A 23,068-nucleotide genomic window follows, 5' to 3' on the forward strand; every position below is an offset into this window, starting at 1 on the left:
ATTTCCACATGGAAAAGATTTTCTGTATGGTATTACAAAAGCAACAGGAATGCCATACAAACAGGGATTCCCACCATACTTTATTTGTGTGAACTCTTAAGAGCTGGTCTAGCCTGTTTGTCAATGTACACTTATCTGTAATTTCTGTTTGTATGCCTCTTAGTCCTCCCTTGCTTTCTATAACCAAGGTAAAGCAGTTTCTCAAGGGTATCCTTTGAAACCACCTTGGAGGTTAATCCCCCTCCTTGTGATCTTAATTTTGGAAAAGCTTATTCAGCCACCTTTTAAACCAGTGGCTTCTGCATGCCTAAAGTTTTGCACTTGAAAAAATATTCTACTGCCAGAAAGATTTCTGAGTTTAAAACCTTCATGGCCTCTTCTGTTTTCATTATTTCCATAATTATAGTTCGGCTCTGAGGGTTCATTCTTCCTTCATGCCTAAAGTGGTTAATGCTGCTATTAATCTGCTCACTTTCATTCTAACCCCTCAAAACAAAGATGAAAGACTTCTGCAATTCTTGGATGGGCTCAGGCAACTTAGATTCTATTTGGACAAGACGAAACACATTAGGAAGATGGACCAGTTTCTCCCCTTCCAGGAAACCAAGTTGGACATTTCTGTCTCCAAGAAAACAGTTGCTAACTGGATTTCTAAATCCATATCCTTTGTTATTCACATCATGGTAAGTACTTTTCCTTTCAGGTTTGGGCCCATTCCTGTAGCGCAGTTAATTCCTCTGAAAAGGAATTGATTCCAGGGTTATTTTAGAGGCAGCTACTTAGTCATCTGTGCACACTTTTATGAACCACGACAGAGTATTTGCTTCTTCTAGATCTAGAGCTTATTTTGCTAGATCGGTGCTATCTGGATTGATTGACAGCTTCCCTGTTCCTGGTCCATCCACCCTTTTCAGTTGATAAGCTTTGAGAATCACCCTGTAGTATTGCAGTACTGCAACAGTAATGAAAGAAAGGGCGTTGTACAGTTGTGTAAGAAATTGCGATAACATTAGACAATCTACTGATCACTGTTGCAGTATTACTTCCCACCCTCCTTCCACCACTTTTCTAATGTTTATCTTGTGAACTTTAATGGATGACCTTACTGCCTTTACTAGTTCTTTTTCCTCAGGTGTCTCCAGGTCTCTTGGCTTGGATAGTCTGAGGATCTTACCCTCATACATCCAGTTATATACCTTATGCCTGTGTGCTTAGGTCATATGTCTGGACTTCTGACTGTATGGAAAGTTTTTTGGCTTTAGTACCCAGCTGGAAATCAGGTTTACCTGAAATAACGCACTAGTATTAGAATACTGCAATGGTGATCAGTAGGACATCTACTATTCCGGTAAATTCTTACACAACTATACTTTCTGTAGTGTTGTCACTTAATGTTGTTCAAACCTCTACAGCGATTTATACTACATTACAGTTCTAATTTTTATACCAGTATTCATATGATTGACAGTCAGTAAGAACATATGTAACAGTTTAATGCTGTAACAAAACAGAGTGTTTGGTAATGTTACTGTTTAAAAATGCTGGCAACATGTTCATAGGTGATTACTAGGCTAATGGCACAAGAACCTTTACAAACCTAACCATTTATACCCAGGATATGGCAATATTATATCTTAATTCCCCAGATATGAGATGGACTCATATCATGATGGTGAGTCTCTGGGTGTTGGAGCCCTTAGTCATTTTATAGACTGCCTCTGTCCATATGGGACATGGGCAGTACCCCAGTAGTGAATTTATGGTTCCCATCCATTTATCCAATTTTTTTTCGAAGAGAGTGTGGGACAGGCTGTTATTTTATGAAGATGGTAAATTTATTCCATAGATAAGCGGTGTGTATCGTTTTACCTTCATATATGGTCCTGGTGACTTTCTCGAAGAAGTCCATCAGCTTGAGCAGCCAAGACTCCCCTTGGTAAAGCCAGATTGGGTCTGGTCCAGTTTTTGGAGAGTTCCTATGTTGTTATTGATCAGGTTGATGATGATCCTTTCCATGGCCTTAAAGATAGTTTATGGGTCTGCAATTTCCTGGGTCAGTTGGTGGGCCCCCCTTGTGCAGAGGAATGACTGTTGTAGTCGTCCATTTCTCTGAGACAAACCATATCCAGAGGCTATGGTTAAACAGCTACAAACCGTTGTGGTTAGAGCCATAAATGTTCAGAAAGTATTAAAGCTTAGACACTCTACCAGAATGGTTTTAATAGGTCCATCTTTCTACGACTGCTGTTGACACTGTCCCATATTTATTTGCATGATTACTCACAAATTATTCCCAACAGTGTGGACCTGCTGATTGAGATCACCTGGCAGAAGACAGATTGCTATGTGAGTACCAGTAATACTGATTGCTAAGAAAGCCACAGTCGTTACCACAGTCAGCAAGTCCAGCATCAGACTGGCTTTGTCTCGCGGTCATAATGACAGCAGATGATCCTAGCAAGTTCACATGCTTATTCAGCAATTAATTTGTTGCATCACTTACAGTCAGAAAGTATGTATAAGAGCAACTTGAGGTCCACAGATATTGCTGAAGTTGGAGGTGGCAGATGCTCAGTTTGGAAGAGAGGGATGTGTTTGTGTTGATATGGTTGGTCATGAGGAATGGAGGAAAATATCTGTGAGATATGCTTTTTAAAGCGATGGTGTCCAAGGCTGCTGACAGGTTAAGTATTTATGGAAATATACATATATCAAGTATAGCTGACAGGCCAGTGTCTGTGGAAATATTCTTCAGTTTAAGTAGCTGTGCCTCCTTTGTGTTATTTTAATTAGGACATCAGAAGGGCCACTCAGAATGCTAAGCCTCATTGGGTTAACTGTATTTTTGTCAGCCTGAATTGGGTGTAGTAATTTGGAAAGATGTACGAATGGAGCTCCTTAGAGTGCTTTTATGAATTATCACCATGATTTATTCTTGGTTTTGTGTTTGGAATTGTATAGAGAAGGTCGAGTACATATGTCTTCACTACTCCAGGAGTAGAGTTAGGAAGAGTTGTAGCTGGAGTCATTGGTATTATTTTTGTGGGTTCACAGGATCTGCTCATTGGCTCCTCTTTCCTGCATCCTGGTAACCAGATGACCCAATCATTCTTTCACTGGGCAAGAGCCCTCCAGCTCATTCGTTCCCCATTGATGGTGAGAGTCAGACCTTAGGGAGTGAACAATATGCACATTCTTTGGACTATCCTTTAGTTACCCACCTCAGCAGATTGCTTGTTTTACAATTGCAGCTCTCAGGAAATGCACACACATTGACATGCATGAACAACCTCCTAACTACACTGCTACACAGTGTGGGCATGCTGGACTCCTTTCTCCAGGTGAGATTAATGCTGTAAGCTGAGGTGCATCAACCCCCCCCCCCCCCAGGACGGATGAGCCAGTGTTGCGTGCTGACTGCCATCCTCCCTCACCTGGTGTCTCCAGCATCTGTAGCACTAGCTAAACATAAGATATCTAGGGTGCATTCAAAACTTTCTCCTCTATTCCATGGTGCTAAGCTCAGGAGGAGTGTTTTGGTGGTATTTAGTTTCATTAAATGTGCATTTGTTTTTAAACTACTTGGCAAACAGGTTTACATATTGCTGACAAGTTTTTTGTTACCAGTTGTGACAATGCTGATATATCTGTTGGTATATATGAGTGCAGAGAAAAAAAGCACATGTGTGGAAACACAGTAGTCACAGTTCAAAATATCCAAAGCCTGTGATCTGATAGTAACAAATATTGTCAAATGTGAAAATGTTATTCTCCAAAACCATCTCAAGGAGAAATGCAAAAAGATCAATCTGCCTAGCATCCAAAATCACTTCTCATTTCAGTAAATTCCTTGACCATTAAAATACCTTCTTTTGCTGAGTTCACTTCTTTAGTGGGTTCATCTTTTAACTATTTAGTTTTTTATTAGTTTTAGCTTCTGATTGGCCTGTGCATCATTACATTGCTATATAAATGTTTAGTTAAGATGATGTTTATTAGGGTCTGAAGAAGCTGTGATTCCATAGTGAAAGCACTTACCATTTTGTATATACATTAAACTTGGATTTATTTTACCTGCTGCCTGCTGTTTGCTGCTTACTTTACTTTTGGATATTTTGAACTGTGACTTCTGTGTTTCTGCACTTGTGCTTTTTTTCTGTCTGCACTCAGTTTTGGTTCCTGGCAATTAGTGTGGTTTATTGAAGTCCAGGAACTCTGGCAGAACGAAAAATGCCAAATAACCCTTTAATATAGTTTATTTCTTGTAAGCGCTTTCGGTAAGGAAAATCTTCCCCACCTTCCTCAGACAAAACTAATGACAACCATCAAACATCAAAGTTCTTATTAAATACTTAGATGGTTGTGACCTCATAATTATTCATCAAAAATTTAAAAGGCTAATACCATTTTAAAAAACAAACATTTTCTTAATGCAAATCACACATTACCCTTATAAATACATATTTATTTATCTATATTTCACAAAGTACTTGTAAATAAAGGACATGTTCCTTCAGTTGTATTTCTAAGGGTGTGGTCTATGCGGCACTATGTAATAAATGTCCAGCATTTTACATAGGTAAGACCGATAGACCACTAAAGAAAAGGATATATGAACATCTATATGCCATTCAAAGGAGTGACTTGAACAATGCACTAGCCAAACATGTTCATGGTAATGTGGATCATGATTTTGCTTTTGTGGTTTTGCAACAGGTGCAGCCACAGGTGAGAGGGGGCCCATGGCAATTAAAGCTTGAGCAACAGGAGGTTTTTTGGCAGATTCGTACTGCTGCTTATTTTGCCCCTGGTTTAAATGAGATAGCGTCGATTAAGTGTTTTTTGAAACTATTTGCATTAAATAGATGAAATTATTTAATTCACTTGTCATTTCTAGTCAAAAGTCGGGATACCGGATGTGACATGTCCTTTATTTACAAGTACTTTGTGAAATATAGATAAATAAATATGTATTTATAAGAACATGTAAAAACACACACATATATATATATATATATATATATATATATATATATATATATACAACAAAATGTGTATACATAAAAAAGTATGTTTTAGGAAATTTACAAATTTATTTATTTATCAATTTTAAGAGCTGTCCACTTGTAGGGTTAAATAACTTTTAACATTATGTACATGGTATTGCATTTATTGCATTTTACTGTATTTATTGTACATAGTTTTATTTCTTGAGTTGTACATTTTAATGTTATTAAGTTTGGGTAACACAGATTAGTCTGCCTATTATATGTATTTTTCTGCTTGCGTGCTGTGACCAACTAGGGTAATGTGTGATTTGCATTAAGAAAATGTTTGGTTTTTAAAATGGTATTAGCCTTTTAAATTTTTGATGAATAATTATGAGGTCACAACCATCTAAGTATTTAATAAGAACTTTGATGTTTGATGGTTGTCATTAGTTTTGTCTGAGGAAGGTGGGGAAGATTTTCCTTACCGAAAGCGCTTACAAAAAATAAACTATATTAAAGGGTTATTTGGCGTTTTTCGTTCTGCCAGAGTTCCTGGACTTCAATTTGCCTTTTTGTTTTTAGTTCCAGTTGGTTCGTGTGTTTTACTTAATTAGTGTGGTTTGTCTACTGGTGGAATTCATGTCTTTTACATTTTGGACTTTAGGTTTTACCAGCAGAGCATGGTTGAAGGATTTTCTGGTCATCCAACTACAGATACTGCAATGAACCATGAGCAGTTAATAGTGAGGAACAACAGGATGACAAGATTTCTGAATGTTGATACAAACCCCCTGTTGAGTGGTGAATACTCTGAGTGAATCTGATACAGTTGGGGGGGGGGGGGGAGTAAGGACGTTATTTGCTGCTAAACTGAGGACTGTAGAAAATAATTTGTGTGAACTTAAATGATTTCAACACAGAGACTGCATTTTGAAGCTTGTATACAGCTTAAAGTTATACCAAGGAGCCTCAGGGTTCTTAATATGCCCTCACACAGCACTCCCTACCCTGAATTATTAGCATCTTGGCAGAATATTAATTTGGAGACTAGTTTTCGCTACCTTCAATTGTTGATAGATTTTTTCTGCCTAAAGAAACAAAACTTTGTGCTGATATCCAATGTCAGGAAAGTGAACTCTGTACACTGATGTCATCTGGTGAGGTTCATCTGGCGACATCTGAGATGACAAGCAATGTGCCTATGACAGGAAGATGATAAGCAGTAAGAGGAAGAAACTTAACCATGAGTTAAGTGACTTTCATGCTGATCATGTTTTTTCTTGGCCAAGAACTGCGATGAGTGAGAAATCAAACACAGCAGTACCCTCTGATGTATTTGATGGTTGTGGTGATATAGCCTTAACTAAAACAGCACCCAGTAGCTCTCCTAAGTTAACAACTATATTTAGTGATAATTATGTTTATACCACTCCTCCCAATGAGACCGGTAACCAAGCGAATATTAACCAACGAAGGATAACTTCACCTATGACCAGTGCTGTTGAGCAACCAGTAGTTAGAAAGAAAACGCCTGTTGTTTCCATGGGGGCAGGGTTTTCTGACTCTGCCACAACCTATCAAAACACATGAGTAGGGTGATCACTTACATTCATGCAGTTGACAAAGGGGGAAGTGGAAAAAGAACCGCGAATAAAGAAGAACAACAGTTTAAAGAGAATGTGGCTCATGAGAGACTAGTGCTGATATATAATATCTCTACAAAGGTACTTTCTGAGGCTGCTAAACTGAGGACTGTAGTCTATTTTGAGTAAAGGTTTCTCTTTAATCCTATCGCAAGGTGGCGATGTGGCGGATGTTCGTTTTTATTTTAAACTATTTCACAAAATATTATGTATAAATTACAGCTTGGTGAGACTGCCTTTGAAAAGGATATTGCATTATTTCATGAACCTAACACATTTGTTTCTGTTAATAATTCTACTTTGGAAGTGTTTTTGAGAATGTGTGAATCTGATATTTACAATGTGTTACAGAAAGATAAAACTGGATGCAGCTTTGTTAATTTGTCACCAGAGGAGTGGTGTGTTTTACCACTCCTTCATGAATGAACAAAGTATTGTGATAAAATCTGCTGACAAGAGGCGCATGGTGGTTGTCATAAACCATTAATTTTATTATAACAGTTTGAATGGTATGTTGTCTGATAGTGAAACAACTTATAAATGCATTTCTAAGGTTGAGTTATATGGTTTTATTAGTAGTGTTCAAGGTTTGCTTTATAATGCCAAGTTAGAAGAAGCTATTTCTGATGATTTGTACAGGTACGTAAAGGTTGATTTACCTCTTGTTCCATTATTTAAGGGTCTACCCAAGATTCACAAGAACATGAGCCATCCTCCTTTTAGAAGTATAGTTGCTCGGGGGGTGGCTTACTGAACCTATGTCCATTTATGTTGAGAAAAAGTTGAGACCGATATTGGATACTTATGCTTTTGTTTTAAAAGATATACAGCAAATTTTTTTGTTTGTTTTTTATTTGTATGAATTTTCTAAGGATGATGCGTTTCCATCTAGTCATCTTTTGGTAACACTTGATGTCCTATCACTGTTCACAGCGATACCTAATCAACAAGGGATTTTAATGGTCAAGGATTTTATAGAAGTGAGAAGTGATTTGGATGCTAGGCAGATTGATCTTATTGTATTTCTCCTTGGATGGTTTTGGAAAATAACTGTTTCACGTTTGACAATAGATATTACCATCAGAGGCTTGGCATAGATATGGGAACACCTATTGCCAATAGCTACGCCAACCCAGTCATGGCTGTATGTGAATATAGGTTTCTAGTGAGTTTGAGATAGTGGGGTTATCGAATACAATTTTATGGATGGTTTGTGGATGACCTTTTTAGGGTTTTGATTGGGTCCATGGTGGAATTAGATCAGTTTATCTGTTATCTTCATTTCACTACAGACTTTTTTTAGATTTACTGCTAGTAAATCCTTTACTGAGATATCCTTTTTGGATGTTATAGTGAAGAGGGAGCCTGGTAGTAATAGACTTATCTCAAGCCTTCATAGGAAGGATTGTTACAAACCGTGTTTTGTCCATCATAGTAGTATGCATCCCAAACATGTGGTCAAGAATGTGGTGAAGGGACAAATGTTAAGGACCTCAAGGCTACATGTTAATGACCAGGAATTTGAGGAATTTATTTTGGCTCTGAAGGAAGATTTTGAGGATGGGGAGTATAGGGGAACTGAGATAGCTAAGAGTATGTGCAGTGTCCACCAGTTTAGGAAGGGTACTGGGGCATCCTATTTTATGACCCCCAGCCGTGATCAGTATAGACAAGTTAGAAGAGATAAATTCTTAAGAGCCCCTATGACTTTTTCCAGTGACATATATAAGGTCAGTGATATAATTAAAGAGAATTGGCATATATTAACTTGTGATTCATTTATTGAAGTATTAGTTAGCACATCTCCTAAGTTTTACTACAGGAACAGGGCAAATCTAAAAAGGTTGTTGTGTTATCAAGATGTTGGGCTATGGACAACGGGGTGAGGGTACCAAAAAATGTGGCACTTGTAATTTCTGTTAGCATGTAAGAGAGGGTAATGAGTTTGTTTATCCACAGACAGGGAATAAATACTTCTTAAATGTTATGGCTAACTGTGAGACCATGAACGTTGTTTATCTAGCTAACTGTGAGCAATGCAGCTCATTTGATGTTGGCAAAACCAACCGTTGGCTTCATGACCGCATTAGGGACCATATATATTGTATAAATAAAGGTAATACTGTCAGCGCCTTAGCTAAACATGTTCAGTTGAAAGGTAATGAATATAGGTTTTCCTTTATTGTGTTAGATGTTGTATATGAGAATGTTAGGTTAGGCAATATTGTAAATGAAATGGAGAGATGTGGGATAGCCAAACTACATTCTCATATGGGGCTTGGCTTAAATTAATTTGTGCCTTTGAAACCTGTTTTAAAACCAAAATGCGAAGGAAAACATAGTGTTTACCTTCTTTTGCTGAGTTTGCTTATTTAGTGGGTTCAGCTTTAACTATTTAATTGTTTTATTAGTTTTAGCTTTTGACTGGTCTGTGTATTATGGCATTGCTATATAAATGTTTAGTGAAGACGCTGTTTTATTATTTTCGCCCCTTGGATAGGAAAATGGACTACATAAGACTGGAATTAACCACTCATTGCAAGGTGTGAAACAGCTGTGTACATATGTTTACTGAGACATGGTTAAACAATAATATAACTGATAGTGCAGTCTATGTAGAAGGATGTACATTATTCAATCAGACAAGAAACTAGGCACTCTGTAGAAAATCAAGGGGAGGGGATGTCCGTATCTGTGTCAGCAATAACTGGTGCACCAACTGTAAGTTGGTTACTAAACACTGCTCTGAAAATATTAAGTTTATAAATTGAAATGCAGATCTTTCTATCTGCCAAGAGAGTTCAGTGGTGCGAGCATCACAGTGATGTATATTCCCCCCAGTGCCAATACCAACGAGGCACTGAATAGACTTTGCTCACATAATAGTAGGTGATTTTAATCAAGCAAATCCAAAAACAGTTTTACCTCCATTACTTCCAACATGTGGTCTTTGCAACAAGGGGAGAAAACTTTCTAGATAAGGTCTACAGCAGTGTCAAGCTAGCATATAAGGCAGTACCTCATCCACATCTGGGTAACTCAGATCATCTCTCCATTATGCTACTACCAGCATATAGCCTATTGTTAATCAGAGGAAAACCATCCAGGAAACAAATAAGGATATGGCCAGAGGGAGCAATCTTAGCACTTCCAGGGCTGCTTCAAAAGCACAGACTGGAATATATTCAAAGAGGCAACTACTATGGATCACAGAATTAACCTGGATGGGTATACAGAATCCGTGATGGCCTATATATCAAAGTGCATGGATGATGTGACAGTCAACAAGAGCATCATTACATGAGCGAATCAGAAACCCTGGCTCACAAGTGGAGTGCACGATCTCTTGAAGGCACGCAGTGCTGCCTTTAAGTCTAAAGACAAAGATGCCCTTAGGGAAGCCAGAGTGAAACTAAGCAGAGGAAGAAGAGAGGCTAAGCAGGCCTATGGAGAGAAAATTCAGGGTCACTTCTCAGACCTGAGAGACTCCAGGCATTTGTGGCAAGGTATACAATCTGTATCAGAATAAAGGCCCTTACCTTCTCAATGTGATGATAACACAAAGTTTCTCGATGAGCTCAACACCTACTTCAGCAGGTTTGAGAAGGGAAAGAATACACCCTGCAATGAAACTGCCCACCAACCAAGAAGATGAAGTGTTCTGCCTTCACCCAGCAGATGTTCAAAGGGTGCTACGATGAGTAAACCCAAGAAAGGCAGCTGGTCCTGACAGTGTTCTGGGGTGGGTGCTCAGGGACTGTGTTGATTAATTAACTACTGTTCTCACCAACATATTCAACATCTCTCTGCATCAAGCCAGAGTACCCATGTGCTTCAAGTGCAACCATTATACCACTGGCCAAGAAGTCTCCACCCTCAAGCCTGAATGACTACCACCCAGTAACTCTCACCTTCACTGTAATGAAGTGCTTTGAGAGATTGGTCAAAGAGTACTTAACATCAAGTCTTCCTGCAACACTGGACCCACTGCAATTCGCTTATAGAGCCAGTCACTCTACTGCAGATGCCATGTCACTGGCACTTCAGTTATTCTTGGCACACCTGGAGAACAAAAACTGCTATGTCAGCATGTTATTTATTGACTTCAGCTCGGCCTTCAGCACAGTCATCCCCCAACATCTGATTGCTAACACCAAGGTGGACAAGTTCCTCACTCCTTTATGCAAGTGGATTCTGGACTTTCTTATTGACAGACCACAAAAGGTATGCGTAGCCAACAACACCTTAATGAGCATCACACTGAACACTGGAGTACCTCAAGGATGTGTCCTGAGTCCCCTGCTGTTCACCATGCTGACACATGACTACATCGCTAGGTACAACACAAACCACATTATTAAATTTGTGGATGGTACTACAGTGGTGGGTCTCATTAGTAATGGTGACGAAAAAGCCTACAGAGAGGAGTGGACCAACTGATTGGTTTGACAACAACAACCTGGCTCTCAATTTGAATAAAACAAAGGAGATAATAGTAGACTTCAGGAAGAGTCATATGGCTCGTTCTCCACTTACAGTCAAAGGACAAACAGTGGAAAGGGTGAAGAGCACCAAGTTCCTGGGGGTGCATATCGCTGAAGACTTGTCTTGGTCAATAAACACTAATTGCATTGTCAAGAAGGTACAACAGTATTTATACTTTCTAAGAAGGCTGAGGAGAGCAAAACTGCCACCTTCAGTTCTCTCAACCTTCTACAGGGGTACTATCAAAAGCATCCTGACTAGTAATCTCTCAGTGTAGTATGGAAACTGCTTGGTTTCAGGTCGCAAATCTCTCCAGAGGGTAGTGAAAGTGGTGGAGAGAATTATCGGGTCCACGCTTCCATCTGTCCAGGACTTGCACTCTGTTCATTGCCCCAGCAGAGCCATGAAAATTGCAAAACCACCAGGTTTAATAGAAGCTTTTTTCAACAAGCCATCAGACTTCTGAACTCCAGTAATAACATACACCATGTTAGTCATGGAGGTCTGGAGTTACAACACTGAAGTAATTCACAGACATATGCAATAACTGTATAAAAGTATAATCTTATACATTATGTGCAATATTAACAATGCCAAGTTAACATTCTGTGTAATATGTCAAGTTAGCATTCTGTGCAATTTGAAATCTGTCTGATTCTGATCTGTGCAAGATATCTGTGCAATATTTTGGGTACCGACGAAGACATGTAAATGAAATACTCTTGGTGCATGTCATTGTACTTGTTACTGTACTGCATAAATGTCTTACTGTTGGATTAGCTTTAGTATATGTGGTGTTGTATTAATATTATCAGTATAAGTTGTTTGCACATTGAGTTCGAAGTAATGCAATTTTGTTCAGTTGCACTGTTGTGCAGTTTGAATGACAATAAAGTTCACTTTGACGTTTTCTGAAGAAGCTATGATTCCATATCAGAAGTGTGCTTACCAGTTTGTGTATGCATTAAACTTGGATTTAGTTTGTATATGCATTAAACTTGGATTTATTTTACCTGCTGCCTGTTTGCTGCATACTTTACCTTTGGATAATTTAAATTGTGACTGCTGTGTTTCCATACTTGGATTTATTTCACCTGCTGCCTGCTGTTTGCTGCTTACTTTACCTTTGGATATTTTGAACTGTGGCTGCTGTGTTTCCACAGTTGTGCTTTTTTTTCTCTGCATTCAGTTTTGGTTCCTGGCTACTAGTGTGGTTTGTCTGCTGGTGGAAGTTTTGTGTTATACTGTTGGTGCACACACACACACACACACACACACATATATATATATATATATATATATATATATATATATATATATATATATATAGTAGAAAAACTAGTTAAACAAGGCAATTCAGTCTTGTCTTTTTCATCAAACAGTCTGTTAGAAGAAAGAATAATATATTTTTTATTCCATCTGTAGAAATTCAGTGCCTGCATCATGAATTGCTCTTTTCTCACAGTATTTAATAATGTAACTTGACAAAAGCATAACGCTACTTGCTGTATAGGTTTGTGACTAAATCTTTTATTACTGAACATAATCTGTTTGTAGGGCATGAAGTGCCATGATTACACTCCAAAACTAGAAAAAAGATAAACCTGTAACATGGTCTACAGAGCAACCCAAGACCCAAACCTAATGAATTTGTTGCATATCCGTAAATCAAACAGGAATAGAGCTACCCATTCCAGGGACCTAAATATGGCCTGCAACTTAAATGGGACATGCTGGAGGAACAGATTTGTCTCCCAGTGACTGCCGTGTCTTTGGAACAGGCTACCAATTCATGTAAAACAGAATACCTCTATGACACTGTTCAAGAGGAACCTGGACGAGTGGATGGGGCACCATAAATTCTTACTGGGGGTAGTGCCCACAACCCTCCTGGACATGGGCAGCCATCATTAATTGCAATCTTGGGTATTGACTAGCATTTCTATGTTGTTCATTTGGATGAAGCGGCTAGGCTTAAAATGACCTCTGGGTCGATAGCCTAGTAATCTCCTATGATGCTTTTGTAGTGTGTAACTCATCTGTAACAGCACTTTCAGAGGTGTGTAACATGGAAGGGATGTTCCTTCATTCTTAACAGTCCCTAAGTAGCTTTCCTAATATATCTACAAGCATTTACAGATATGTCTGTAAGTAAGCTATTTAAATTAGGGCAGTATTTAAAAACTGTTCCTGACTTTTTCTGCAATTATATTTACTTGCTGTCCATGTGACAGGACTTAAGTGCTTTTTACTGGTTGTACATGGTGCAGATAAAACACCACACACTACAAAGAGTTATGATCGGGTCTCACCAATCATAACCAGTTATTATGTGCTCTTGACATGAATGACTGAGATTCATCTCTCGAGCTTCACTCTCAAGATGAATTTCTTGATATCCATGTCTCAAACATAATAACATGGTTACAGTCAGAGACCTGATCATATTATCTGTATTATAATTCTTACATGTGGAGTACAGCTGCTTAATCTGTTTGGAATGTACCTTTTATCTTCAATAATCCTAGAGTTATCCTTTCACTCGTTTTATAATAAGAATGTTGATTTTATCTTCTAATATCTGTTCACAAGTGAATCTTGCTGTTGTGAAGAGTGTACATTGTAACAAAGTTACATTTCATACACTGGTGTGTCTTCAGTCTTCATTCTCTTTCATTTTCTTGCTTTAGTGTTTTCTGACAGTGTTGATGTTTCTTCTAATTTGGTTCTTTCTGATGTGTTAATCAATACTTTTACTCTTTCTAGGATATACTGTGTGCTTGACTAGCTGTTCCACATCGCTGTGTGTAAAAGTGACTGCCCGACTTTTGCATTTGTATTTCGTTTTCATTTTGCCACACCAGTACCTCTGACTGTTAAGCCACTTATTTCTGTATTAAATATACGCTACAGTACTGAGCATGGATCACCCTCGTGTGTGCAGGGCCGTCTTTTTACTTTTTACTGAGGTTTCCAAGCACAGGTGTGTTTACATTGAGGCGTATGACCTCTGACTCCATTGTACAATTTGCATTCAGGCTTGGTTGAATTAATTAGGCTCATGTGTTAGCTAAGCCCTCATGTTGCTGCATCCCAGGAGTAGAGTTATAGTATTTAGTTATAAGGTGTTTGGGAAAGGAGTTCCCCTGCTGGACAGTTTGCATCCTTGAGTTCCCCTGCTGCACAGTTTGCATCCTTTTTGCATTTGGTTAGTGTTGTGTGCATTTCACTGAAGTTGCGATTCAGTCTGTGGTGTTTCAGTGCCTTAGTTTCATTGGTTTGTGCGTCTTTGCTTTGCCTTTATTATTGGCGAAATGTATTTAATCATTTGAGGTCTTATGACCTCTTCTTTGGGACGCCCTTTTCATTTTTGTAAGATCTTGGTAAAAGATAAGTAAGTAAGAGCCCCTGACATTTCCAAAATATGTTTTTAATCTTTGACACCTGGTAATGCATGACTGGGAAGGCCCAAAAAGAAAAAAATTCTGGTATAAAGTCACCAAGATATCACCCTCTGGTGGTGGAATGTTCAGAACAATAAATTCCCACTGAATGAAATGCATATGTGGATCTTTTTCCAGATGAACTCCATTTATTCAGTCAACAGTCACTCTGGTCGAGACTGTAACATGTTGCAGAAGTCTGTGCAGGCAGGATATGTTGACTGATTTCACAGCCATTTCATCTCTTCCCAATGTAGTTGACAACATTATTTTGCCTTTATTTGCATGATCTTGCTCTAAACATGCCTTACGTTTTAGAAATCTAGTTGGCCATCAGTTCACTTATTAATTTTCTTCCATTTGTACACTTTATCTTTCAAGCAGGGGGAAAGGAGCAGTGTTGGCTCTGACCATTCGTCTGGCAGTAGTACAGTGGACTCTTCCAGCCTCATTTGGTTCTGCTCTGGTACGCACTCTGTCAGTGAGGTGATGATCATCGACGCTAAGAAGTCAAACCTCGTCTTAGATCAGTTTGTCATATGCAACTCTCGTGTGTTGTGTCTCACAAGTGTGCCTGGTAAGTTTACGTTTTACTGGGGCAGAATAGGGGCTGTTAACTGTGGTAAAGCTGAGCATCCCTGCAAAGAAAGTTCACAGACAAATTCTGTTGTTAGCTGATAGAAAGGGTACATAAACTGAGAAATGGGAGGAGATCAGCCTCTGTTCTTCACTTCCCCCAGAGACCAGAAATGGTGTCTCCTGGAAAAGGAAGAAAGATTGATGGTATACTGTTAAGGGCTCAGGGCTGGCTACACACCAGAGAAAAATGTATTCCCTTACTAACCAGAAGATAGAGCACAGCAGTCACATAAAAATACCCACCAATATCTGTCAGTTGTTCCTGATATGGCAGGATGTCCCAGATTTTAAATACTATTTTTGCCCATTACCCTTATAAAATATCTGATTTTCTGTTACATTACTGAGGAGTGTGGTCAGTGAGGAGTGTTAGACATTAGAGTTTCACACTTATTATTTTAAAAATGCATGTTGATGCAAATCCTTGTGGTTCCATTAACTTTTAAGTGAATTAGAGTGATATTTAAAAATTACCCTGATCTTGGGTCTTTGTATTCCCATTATTTTTGGGTTTGTCCAGAATTATTGAGCACTGTAGATGAGAGATACGATCTATGCCAGTGATTAAACATTTTACATTGTGTTGGCTAAAAGTGACAGTCAGAGGGTGGGAGTTGAAGGTTTTCACTTGTCATTTATTTGTTTGTGGCTTCAGTCATTCAAAAGACTATTACCTGTATGCCTAGGATAGTGATTCAGATCTTTGTTCCTTAACACTGAGAGTCCTAAAATGGGTTATGGATTATTTTAAAAGGAGGTATGTATTTGTTATGGGACACTGCTCTAAAACTGCAGATTAGCAAACAGAAAAGCTCTGCAGTTTCAGATTACATCACCAGTCGGTGATGGGGAAGTAATATCAATAATCCCCAGCAGAGGGAGAAGTAACATTGGAGTAAAGAAGCAGCTTTTGCTATCACAAGGAAGAACCTACACTACTTGAAAAAGTGGTGCAAAATAGAAACCACTCTCTCTGTAAGTAAACAAGCTTATATTATGACAGTCTACATATATTTTAATACAACTATCTGTGAGATGGAGCAGTTACTTAATTAAGTAATGTAAATCACGCATTCCACTTTGTGCATCTGTGCTGTTTGAAGAATACATCATCAGTCAAGAAGCAGTAAGGTATGATGATCAAGACTTGCAGCAAAGCAAGTTGGTATTAGCAATCTTAGTGGCTCAACAAGTAAGCACACTTTCCTTTGATATCAGAACATCAGAAAATTGTGAGTTTGGTTTTCCAATGCTGATATTGTGATGCAGCTTAATGGAGGGGGTAGTTCTGCAGTCCTGAAGTGCTTGCTATTGGTTGAAACATTAAACTGAGGCCCCTTCGGTCTACGTTAGTGGTAGTACAGGTGATCATAACAGATCTCATGGCACTTATTGAAAAAAAGATTAGGGGAACTTTACTCATGTTTGCATTTTAATATATCATTGCAGTCATTGTGCACATTGAGTGTATTCAGATAAAACATATGTTGATCATTGACTAAATTCCTCCTAGTTGGTATAAGTACTACCTCAAGGTAGGTCTCCCATGAAAATTGGCTATGCTCAATGTGATTAACTTGGTCAAGAAAAAGTAAGTACATAGATGATAGACACTCATTTTACTTACCAATTAGTGCATTCTTTGTGTTTTAAAGTGCATTACAGTCTAACAACTTTACCTGGGTCAGGAAGACTAGGGGTAACATCTTTAGCAAACCAGTTTGGTGTATATGAAAGTGGGCGGGGCTATCATTTCACCATCCCTTACTCTGTGCAGTACTACTGGTTTAAAGATGATTACAGTTAGGCCAGCTTTCTCTGGGTCATGAAGCAGCAAGGTAGAATGCAAACCTCAAACAAAATAGTTGGCCCATAAGAAAGTTGAGAGGAGAGATCACATTAAATTCCACTTAGTGCAATCAAATCATTCTACAGTCCATTCAGCTTTATATGGGTCAGGAAGCAGCACATTACTGTCAAAACGTACAAGAGAGCACTTTGTTACCCAGAAATTCTGCTGCTGGTGTTGCCAAAATAGGCTGTTTTCACAAGCTTCTGTCTCTCAACTTGGAGACCTAAGTATTCTTAATGGAGCAGATAACTACTTTATGAATGCTGCTGATGTAATTGTCCCCAGATACTGTTCATTGCTACAGATGTCATTGCAGGTCCTTTTAAAATACTCATCAATAGATATATCAGGTAAGATAGAGTCCGATAGGTTGTAGTGCATGGACATGGGAAATCATTTTTTTCTTACATAAGAATGGTGATGATTTTTCTATAATAATGTCTGTTTTCATGTATAACCAATTATCATGTTTGTGATTCATTTCAAGTGCTATTTTGTCTTGTTCAGGTTCTTCTAAATTTTTGTTTCTTTCAAAGAAGAATATGGGCTGAAACATCATGTCATTTTATTTATTTTGTGATTATCCACCTTAATCAGTTTTCGGACTGCAGGGAGACAGAGTCTTTTCTGACATTTAGTCAGTGTCAGCCTATTGTAGGATGTGTATACATACTTACCTGTGGCACATACACTTGTAGGTAATTTACAGGATCACCTGTTCACCTGCAGTACATTATTTGAAGGGGTGAGAGGAAACCAAAGCACAAGGCAAAACCATTGACACAGAGGATGCGTAGACTTTGCATGAAAGACACCTCAGCTGAGAATATCAGTGAAAAACCAAGTGTAGTGAGGCAGCATTACTAACCTCTGCACCCTGAGACATCAATTCTTTATTTTCTGTATGCACCTTGTTTTGTCTGGTTTCTAGGTTCCTTGCTGAAGCAGAATTACAAATGGAGAATCTTATTCTATATGAGTTCTCTCCACCATCCTGCTTAGCTTTGCAGCCTTTGTCAGATCTTCTGATTATATTCTTTGTTCTTGGATCAGGGAAAATGATGAGCATAGTGTTTCATAATTTGCCATTTACTTGGGATTAACATCACAAAATATTCTTCCTCCACCAACTAAAACTTGTCCAGCTGCCCTCCACTTGTTGCACACTACACAGAATATCACTAAACAGGATATTTGAAGGCACAAAGTCATATGCTTGTCATCCAGCAAAACCTGCATCCTACACTCATCCATAAAATTCTTTTGAAAAGTAAACAACATATAACCAGTAGGGCACCCCTAAAGAAACATACTTGGCTAGTCTTCCACTCTCCCTCTTTCTCTCTCCAACCTAGCCTCAGCTTCATTAAAGCACCTCTCTAACCCCCCCCCCCACACAGAATGCATTGCCGCTGCTTCTTATTTAATTTAGGTGTCTGCTGCAAGGGGATTTTACTTCAGTAGAATAGCAGCTATTCAGATTGACTCATTGCTGGAGCAGATGCAGCTTGATTTCTGTCTGTGGCTCATAGACCACTGTCAGTGGGTCACACACCACTCTGTTGTTCATATACCACTACAGAGAAATACTACTCACCCCCATACCTCTCAACCATACTGAATTCCTCGGTATTTACCCTTTTTGAGGTCAAAATAATGGGGTGCCACAAATTCCCGAATGGCCCCCTTCAATAACGATTTTTTCTTTTATTTTTTTTACTTTTTTTTTTTTTTTTTTTTTTTACTAGTTTAATAATGGATGACATCACCACGCATCACAACATCAGCATGCAGGGGCATGGTGTCTGCCTGTTATTTAATTTTACAGCAAGGTGGTACTTATTTAATTTATGTATGTGTATGTGCTGCAAGGGTTGAACTTCTTGTTGATTGTGATCGAGTGAGTTATGCTGCAAGGGCTGAACAGAACCTTGCGTGTGTCGTTCCCTTTTTTATCCACTGCTTATTTAATTTTACAACAAGGTACTTCTTATTGCTTGTGAATGAGTGAGTTATGCTGCAAGGGCTTATTTACATTGCCGCTGCTTATTTAGCACATTGTGTATGTCGTTCCCATTCTTATCCACTACTTAATTAAGTTGACAGCAAATTGCTTCTTCCTGTGCTTGGCTGAACTTATTTACATTGCCGCCGCTTATTTAACCAGGACAGAACTCTGTCTTATTTACATTTGCCACCGCTTATTTAAGCCAGATCAAACTTTGTGTAACAGACACAGCATTGCAGACTCTGGACTCTGCAAGTAAAGAAAAATCGGTGTGCCCAAACTATTGTTCTTTCTGGCCCAGTCCTGGTCTTCCTGCTTTCTGCCCGCGCAATTTCTAAATACAATTCTCGGGCTACAATAAGGGGAGTTTGGTTATTATTTGCTTGTTCCTGTTCTTATTGCCACTGCTTATTTAATTTTACAGCAAGGTACTTCTTATTTAATTTGTTTCTGCTGCAAGGGGGGGTTTGAACTTCTTATTGCTTGCTGGACAGAACATTGTGTGTGCAGTTAGTTCCCTTGTAATTACATTGCCACTGCTTCTTATTTATCTGTCTGCTGCAAGGGGGTTGAATTTCTTATTGCTTGAACAGAACATTGTACGAGTTGTTCATTCCATTCTTATCCACTACTTAGTGGAGGGAGGTGTTTATGAGCCTGCACTGGGGCATTTTCTTGTACTGGGAGCCCGGTTAGGTTCCAAAGCAAGTTCAGAAATCATATTCAGAGGCTGGCTATACAACTATAACATATAACTAATTTGTCCTAAGGAGTATACTATCAGATCTGAAGTAAGGAGTTCATTTGTCAGCAACCTGTGGGTCTTGGATCCGATATCGGATCCGAGCCGGCAACTTGTTTCAAGCTAATGGATCCGAGCTCCTAGCTCCTCCCCTCACCCATAATCCCCTGCTAACCCTCCGTGACCTCAGATCTAGTTTGCCACGCTTGTGGATAGCTGGATTCCTGTGAGCTCGACTAGTAATTGGCAGTTAAGTTTAAATTTTCTGTCAACTTTCTTCTTTTTTAACAAAAATATAAAGTGTGTAAGTGTTAGGTTCCCTATAGAGTAAAAATATTTTTCTTTTAAGTAGTTTTTTCCCTCCCTTCGCTGGTCGTTAGAGAGTGTGTGTTGTGTGTTGTGTTTTGGGGCCTGTGTGTGTGTGTAACATTACTTTTTCTTTAAGTATGGCTGAGGCCCCAAAAGCCATTTTTTCTAAATGTACCGAGTGTGGCCATAAGCTCTCCCCGGCTGATGGCCACACTCGGTGCATTCGGTGCCTTGGCGTTGAACACCTCACCTCAGGCTGTACCATTTGTGCAGCGTTCAACCCCAGGGCACTGAAAGAGCGGAGGTCGAAGCTGGTCTTGGCGGAACTTTTACCCCCGGACTCAGCTCCGGCCTCCGCTGCTCCCGTGGCTCCACCACAGGCTGTGGTTGCTGCCATTCCTGCCCCCCTTCCTCCGGCCGGGACTCAAACTCCCGCTAAAGCGCCGGAGGACAGGGAGGCCAGGAGGAAGAAATGGAGGGAGAAGTACCACAAGCAGCGGGCCGAGACCTCCGCTTCTGCCCCGCCAGCTAAGTGGGCTTCTCCCTCCACTGCTTCTAGGTCTCCTCCTCCTCAGCTCCGATCCCCTTGTTTCTCCCCAGGGCCCGAGGAGGAGGAGGCCTGATCTCCATCGAGGTCATCGAGGCAGCATTCCAGGCCTGCCTCGGTGACCTCTTCGAGATCGACTTTCAGTATGTCCGATGCAGACTTGGACCGGATGATGCGAAGGTTCATCCAGGCCCAGCTGCAGATGGGAGTGCTCTTGCCTCCCCCCCCCTTCGGAGGGGAGCTCGACACCTTTTTTCCATCCTATTGCTCCTTCTCCGACCTGCTATCTGGGTTCGGAGCATTCGGAGCCGAGCAGCGTTGGAGCCGGGGGTGGGTCGGCGCCGACAGTACTTGGTACTTCGGATCCGACCCTGCCCTTGAGCCTGTCGGATCAGACCTCTCGGAGACGTGGCCCAAGCTTCAGATCAGAGGGATTCAGTGTGCCTTCGGCTCCATCCAGGTCAGAGCGCACTGGTCCTTCGGATCCGATGGTCTCGGCGCCGGTTCTGATCCCTTCATCGGATCCGAGTGGGAGCCGACTCTTGGAGCCCAGAGAGAGAGTAGTTCCCCCTCTGCTTTCGATGTTGTGGAGAGGGCTCTGTTGAGAGCATCCGGACCCCCGGTCCTTGTCTCGGCTCCTCCACCTCCCTGCACTCCCTCTCTGCTGGGCCAGGCTTCCATCACCCGGCCAAAGGGACAGCCTGCTTCAATGTCCCAGATGGTTCCATTGGAACAGGATGTTGCTGGCGAGGCCTCCTCGGACAGCCCCCCCGAGGAAGTGCCCCGCAAGCATAAGTGCAAGAGGAGGCATGTGGACTCCCCTGAGTCCTTAACTGAGGACACGGACTTGGAGGAAGGGGAAGGCTCCCCAAGATCACCCCCTGAGGATGTCTCCTTTGGAGACATCATGGAGATGCTGAGGATCAGAGGTGGGTGGTCTGCCCCCAAGTCTTCCTCCGATGAGTCCGTGTTTCTGGAGGCATTCGAAGCAGGCCCGTCTACTTCTTGGGTGTCCCCACCGGCCGACCCCTTGGTGGACCTCATTACCACCAGGGCGTGGAAGGATCCGGACACCGTCGAGCCAATACCAAAACGCCCGGACAGAATACTAAGCCCCCCCTCAGACCGGTTGCACTGGAGCAAGGGCCCCCCCCCCGTAGATGCAATGTTGACGGGGGCTGCCACGAAGAGGGAACTAGCTCAGGAGAGCCCCTCAGTCCATCCACCGAGCAAGGAGTCCCGCTCGATGGACCACTTAGGGAAGCGAGTTTTTAGTTCAGCGACCTTCTCGGTAAGGTCTCTGAACTATATGGCACATGTCATCAGGATGCAGTGGGATCTTATCAAAGAATACGCTGCCTCCCCCCCTGAGTCCATGTCGGCGGAGGACAAGCAATTGTACTCCACCCGAATGGCCACTCTGAGATCAATTTCAAATACCTCTATGCGGCTATTGTCCCACGCGACCGAGGGAGCCGCTAGGGCTAGCGGAGCAGGCCTAGTCATGAGACGTCAGGCCTGGCTCCGTCATTGTGACTTTGCGGAGCCTTTTAAAGCATCTTTTGCGAACGCCCCTTTCGATGATTCTGCCCTGTCTGGCAAAACAGTTACCGAGACACTTGTCCAGAGCAAGAAAGACGGGAAGACGTTGTCTGCCATCGGAGTCCGCTTCCCTGCTCCCCAGTGGTCCTTTTCGAAGAACCAAAAGGGTCAGAAGAAGATGTGGTTCTGGAAATCGCAACATTCCCAACCCGTTCCGGACAACCAGTCCTTCCGTGGCAGAGGAGGACAGGGAGGACGCCGCCCCAGGGGCAGAGGGGCTCCGAGAAACTTTGGGTCCAGAGAACTGTTCTCTGAACGGCCCACGCAGCAGCCCTGAAGGGTTGCCCGGCTGCTCCACTCTGGAGGCTGTCAGGGGGTGCTTCTCGGAGCACCTAGCGGCATGGGTGTCCATCACGACAGACCGCTGGGTGCTTCGCATTATATCCAGAGGGTACAAAATACCATTTCTCCATGTCCCCAAATTCAAGAACCTCCCCGATGTACCACCCGATCAGAGGGAGGCCGCAGCCGCAGAAATTCAGCAGCTGCTAAGAAAAAGAGCCATCCAGCCCATCCCCCAAGACCAGCTCAGATTAGGGTTCTACTCCAGGTTCTGGTTGGTTGGTGCCAAAAAATATGGGGGACTTGAGACCGATTCTAGACCTTTCCCGCTTGAACCTGTCGGCAACCAAGGAAAAATTCCGAATGGTCACTCTTCAATCTATTCTCCCCCTTCTAAGGGAGAATGATTGGACGTGCTCTATAGACCTCAAGGATGCGTACTACCACATTCTAATGGACAGATGATCCAGGAGGTTCCTCCGCTTCCGGCTGGGAGCCAGTCACTACCAGTTCATGGTCCTTCCC

At 41.1% G+C, this 23,068-nt stretch overlaps 1 protein-coding gene across 1 annotated transcript in view; it reads left to right on the forward strand.

Annotated features, from left to right (window-relative positions):
• Nucleotides 1-23,068, forward strand: part of LOC122809800 (C-Jun-amino-terminal kinase-interacting protein 3-like) — a 1,405,059-nt gene that overhangs the window by 1,141,940 nt on the left and 240,051 nt on the right. The window contains exon 18 of the mRNA XM_044081538.1: nt 14,944-15,139. Within this exon, the coding sequence (XP_043937473.1) occupies nt 14,944-15,139 (196 nt within the window). The remainder of the gene's footprint in view (nt 1-14,943; nt 15,140-23,068) is intronic.

Source organism: Protopterus annectens, chromosome 1.part1, assembly GCF_019279795.1.
Source record: "Protopterus annectens isolate FY-2018-M chromosome 1.part1, PAN1.0, whole genome shotgun sequence".
Taxonomy (NCBI): domain Eukaryota; kingdom Metazoa; phylum Chordata; order Ceratodontiformes; family Protopteridae; genus Protopterus; species Protopterus annectens.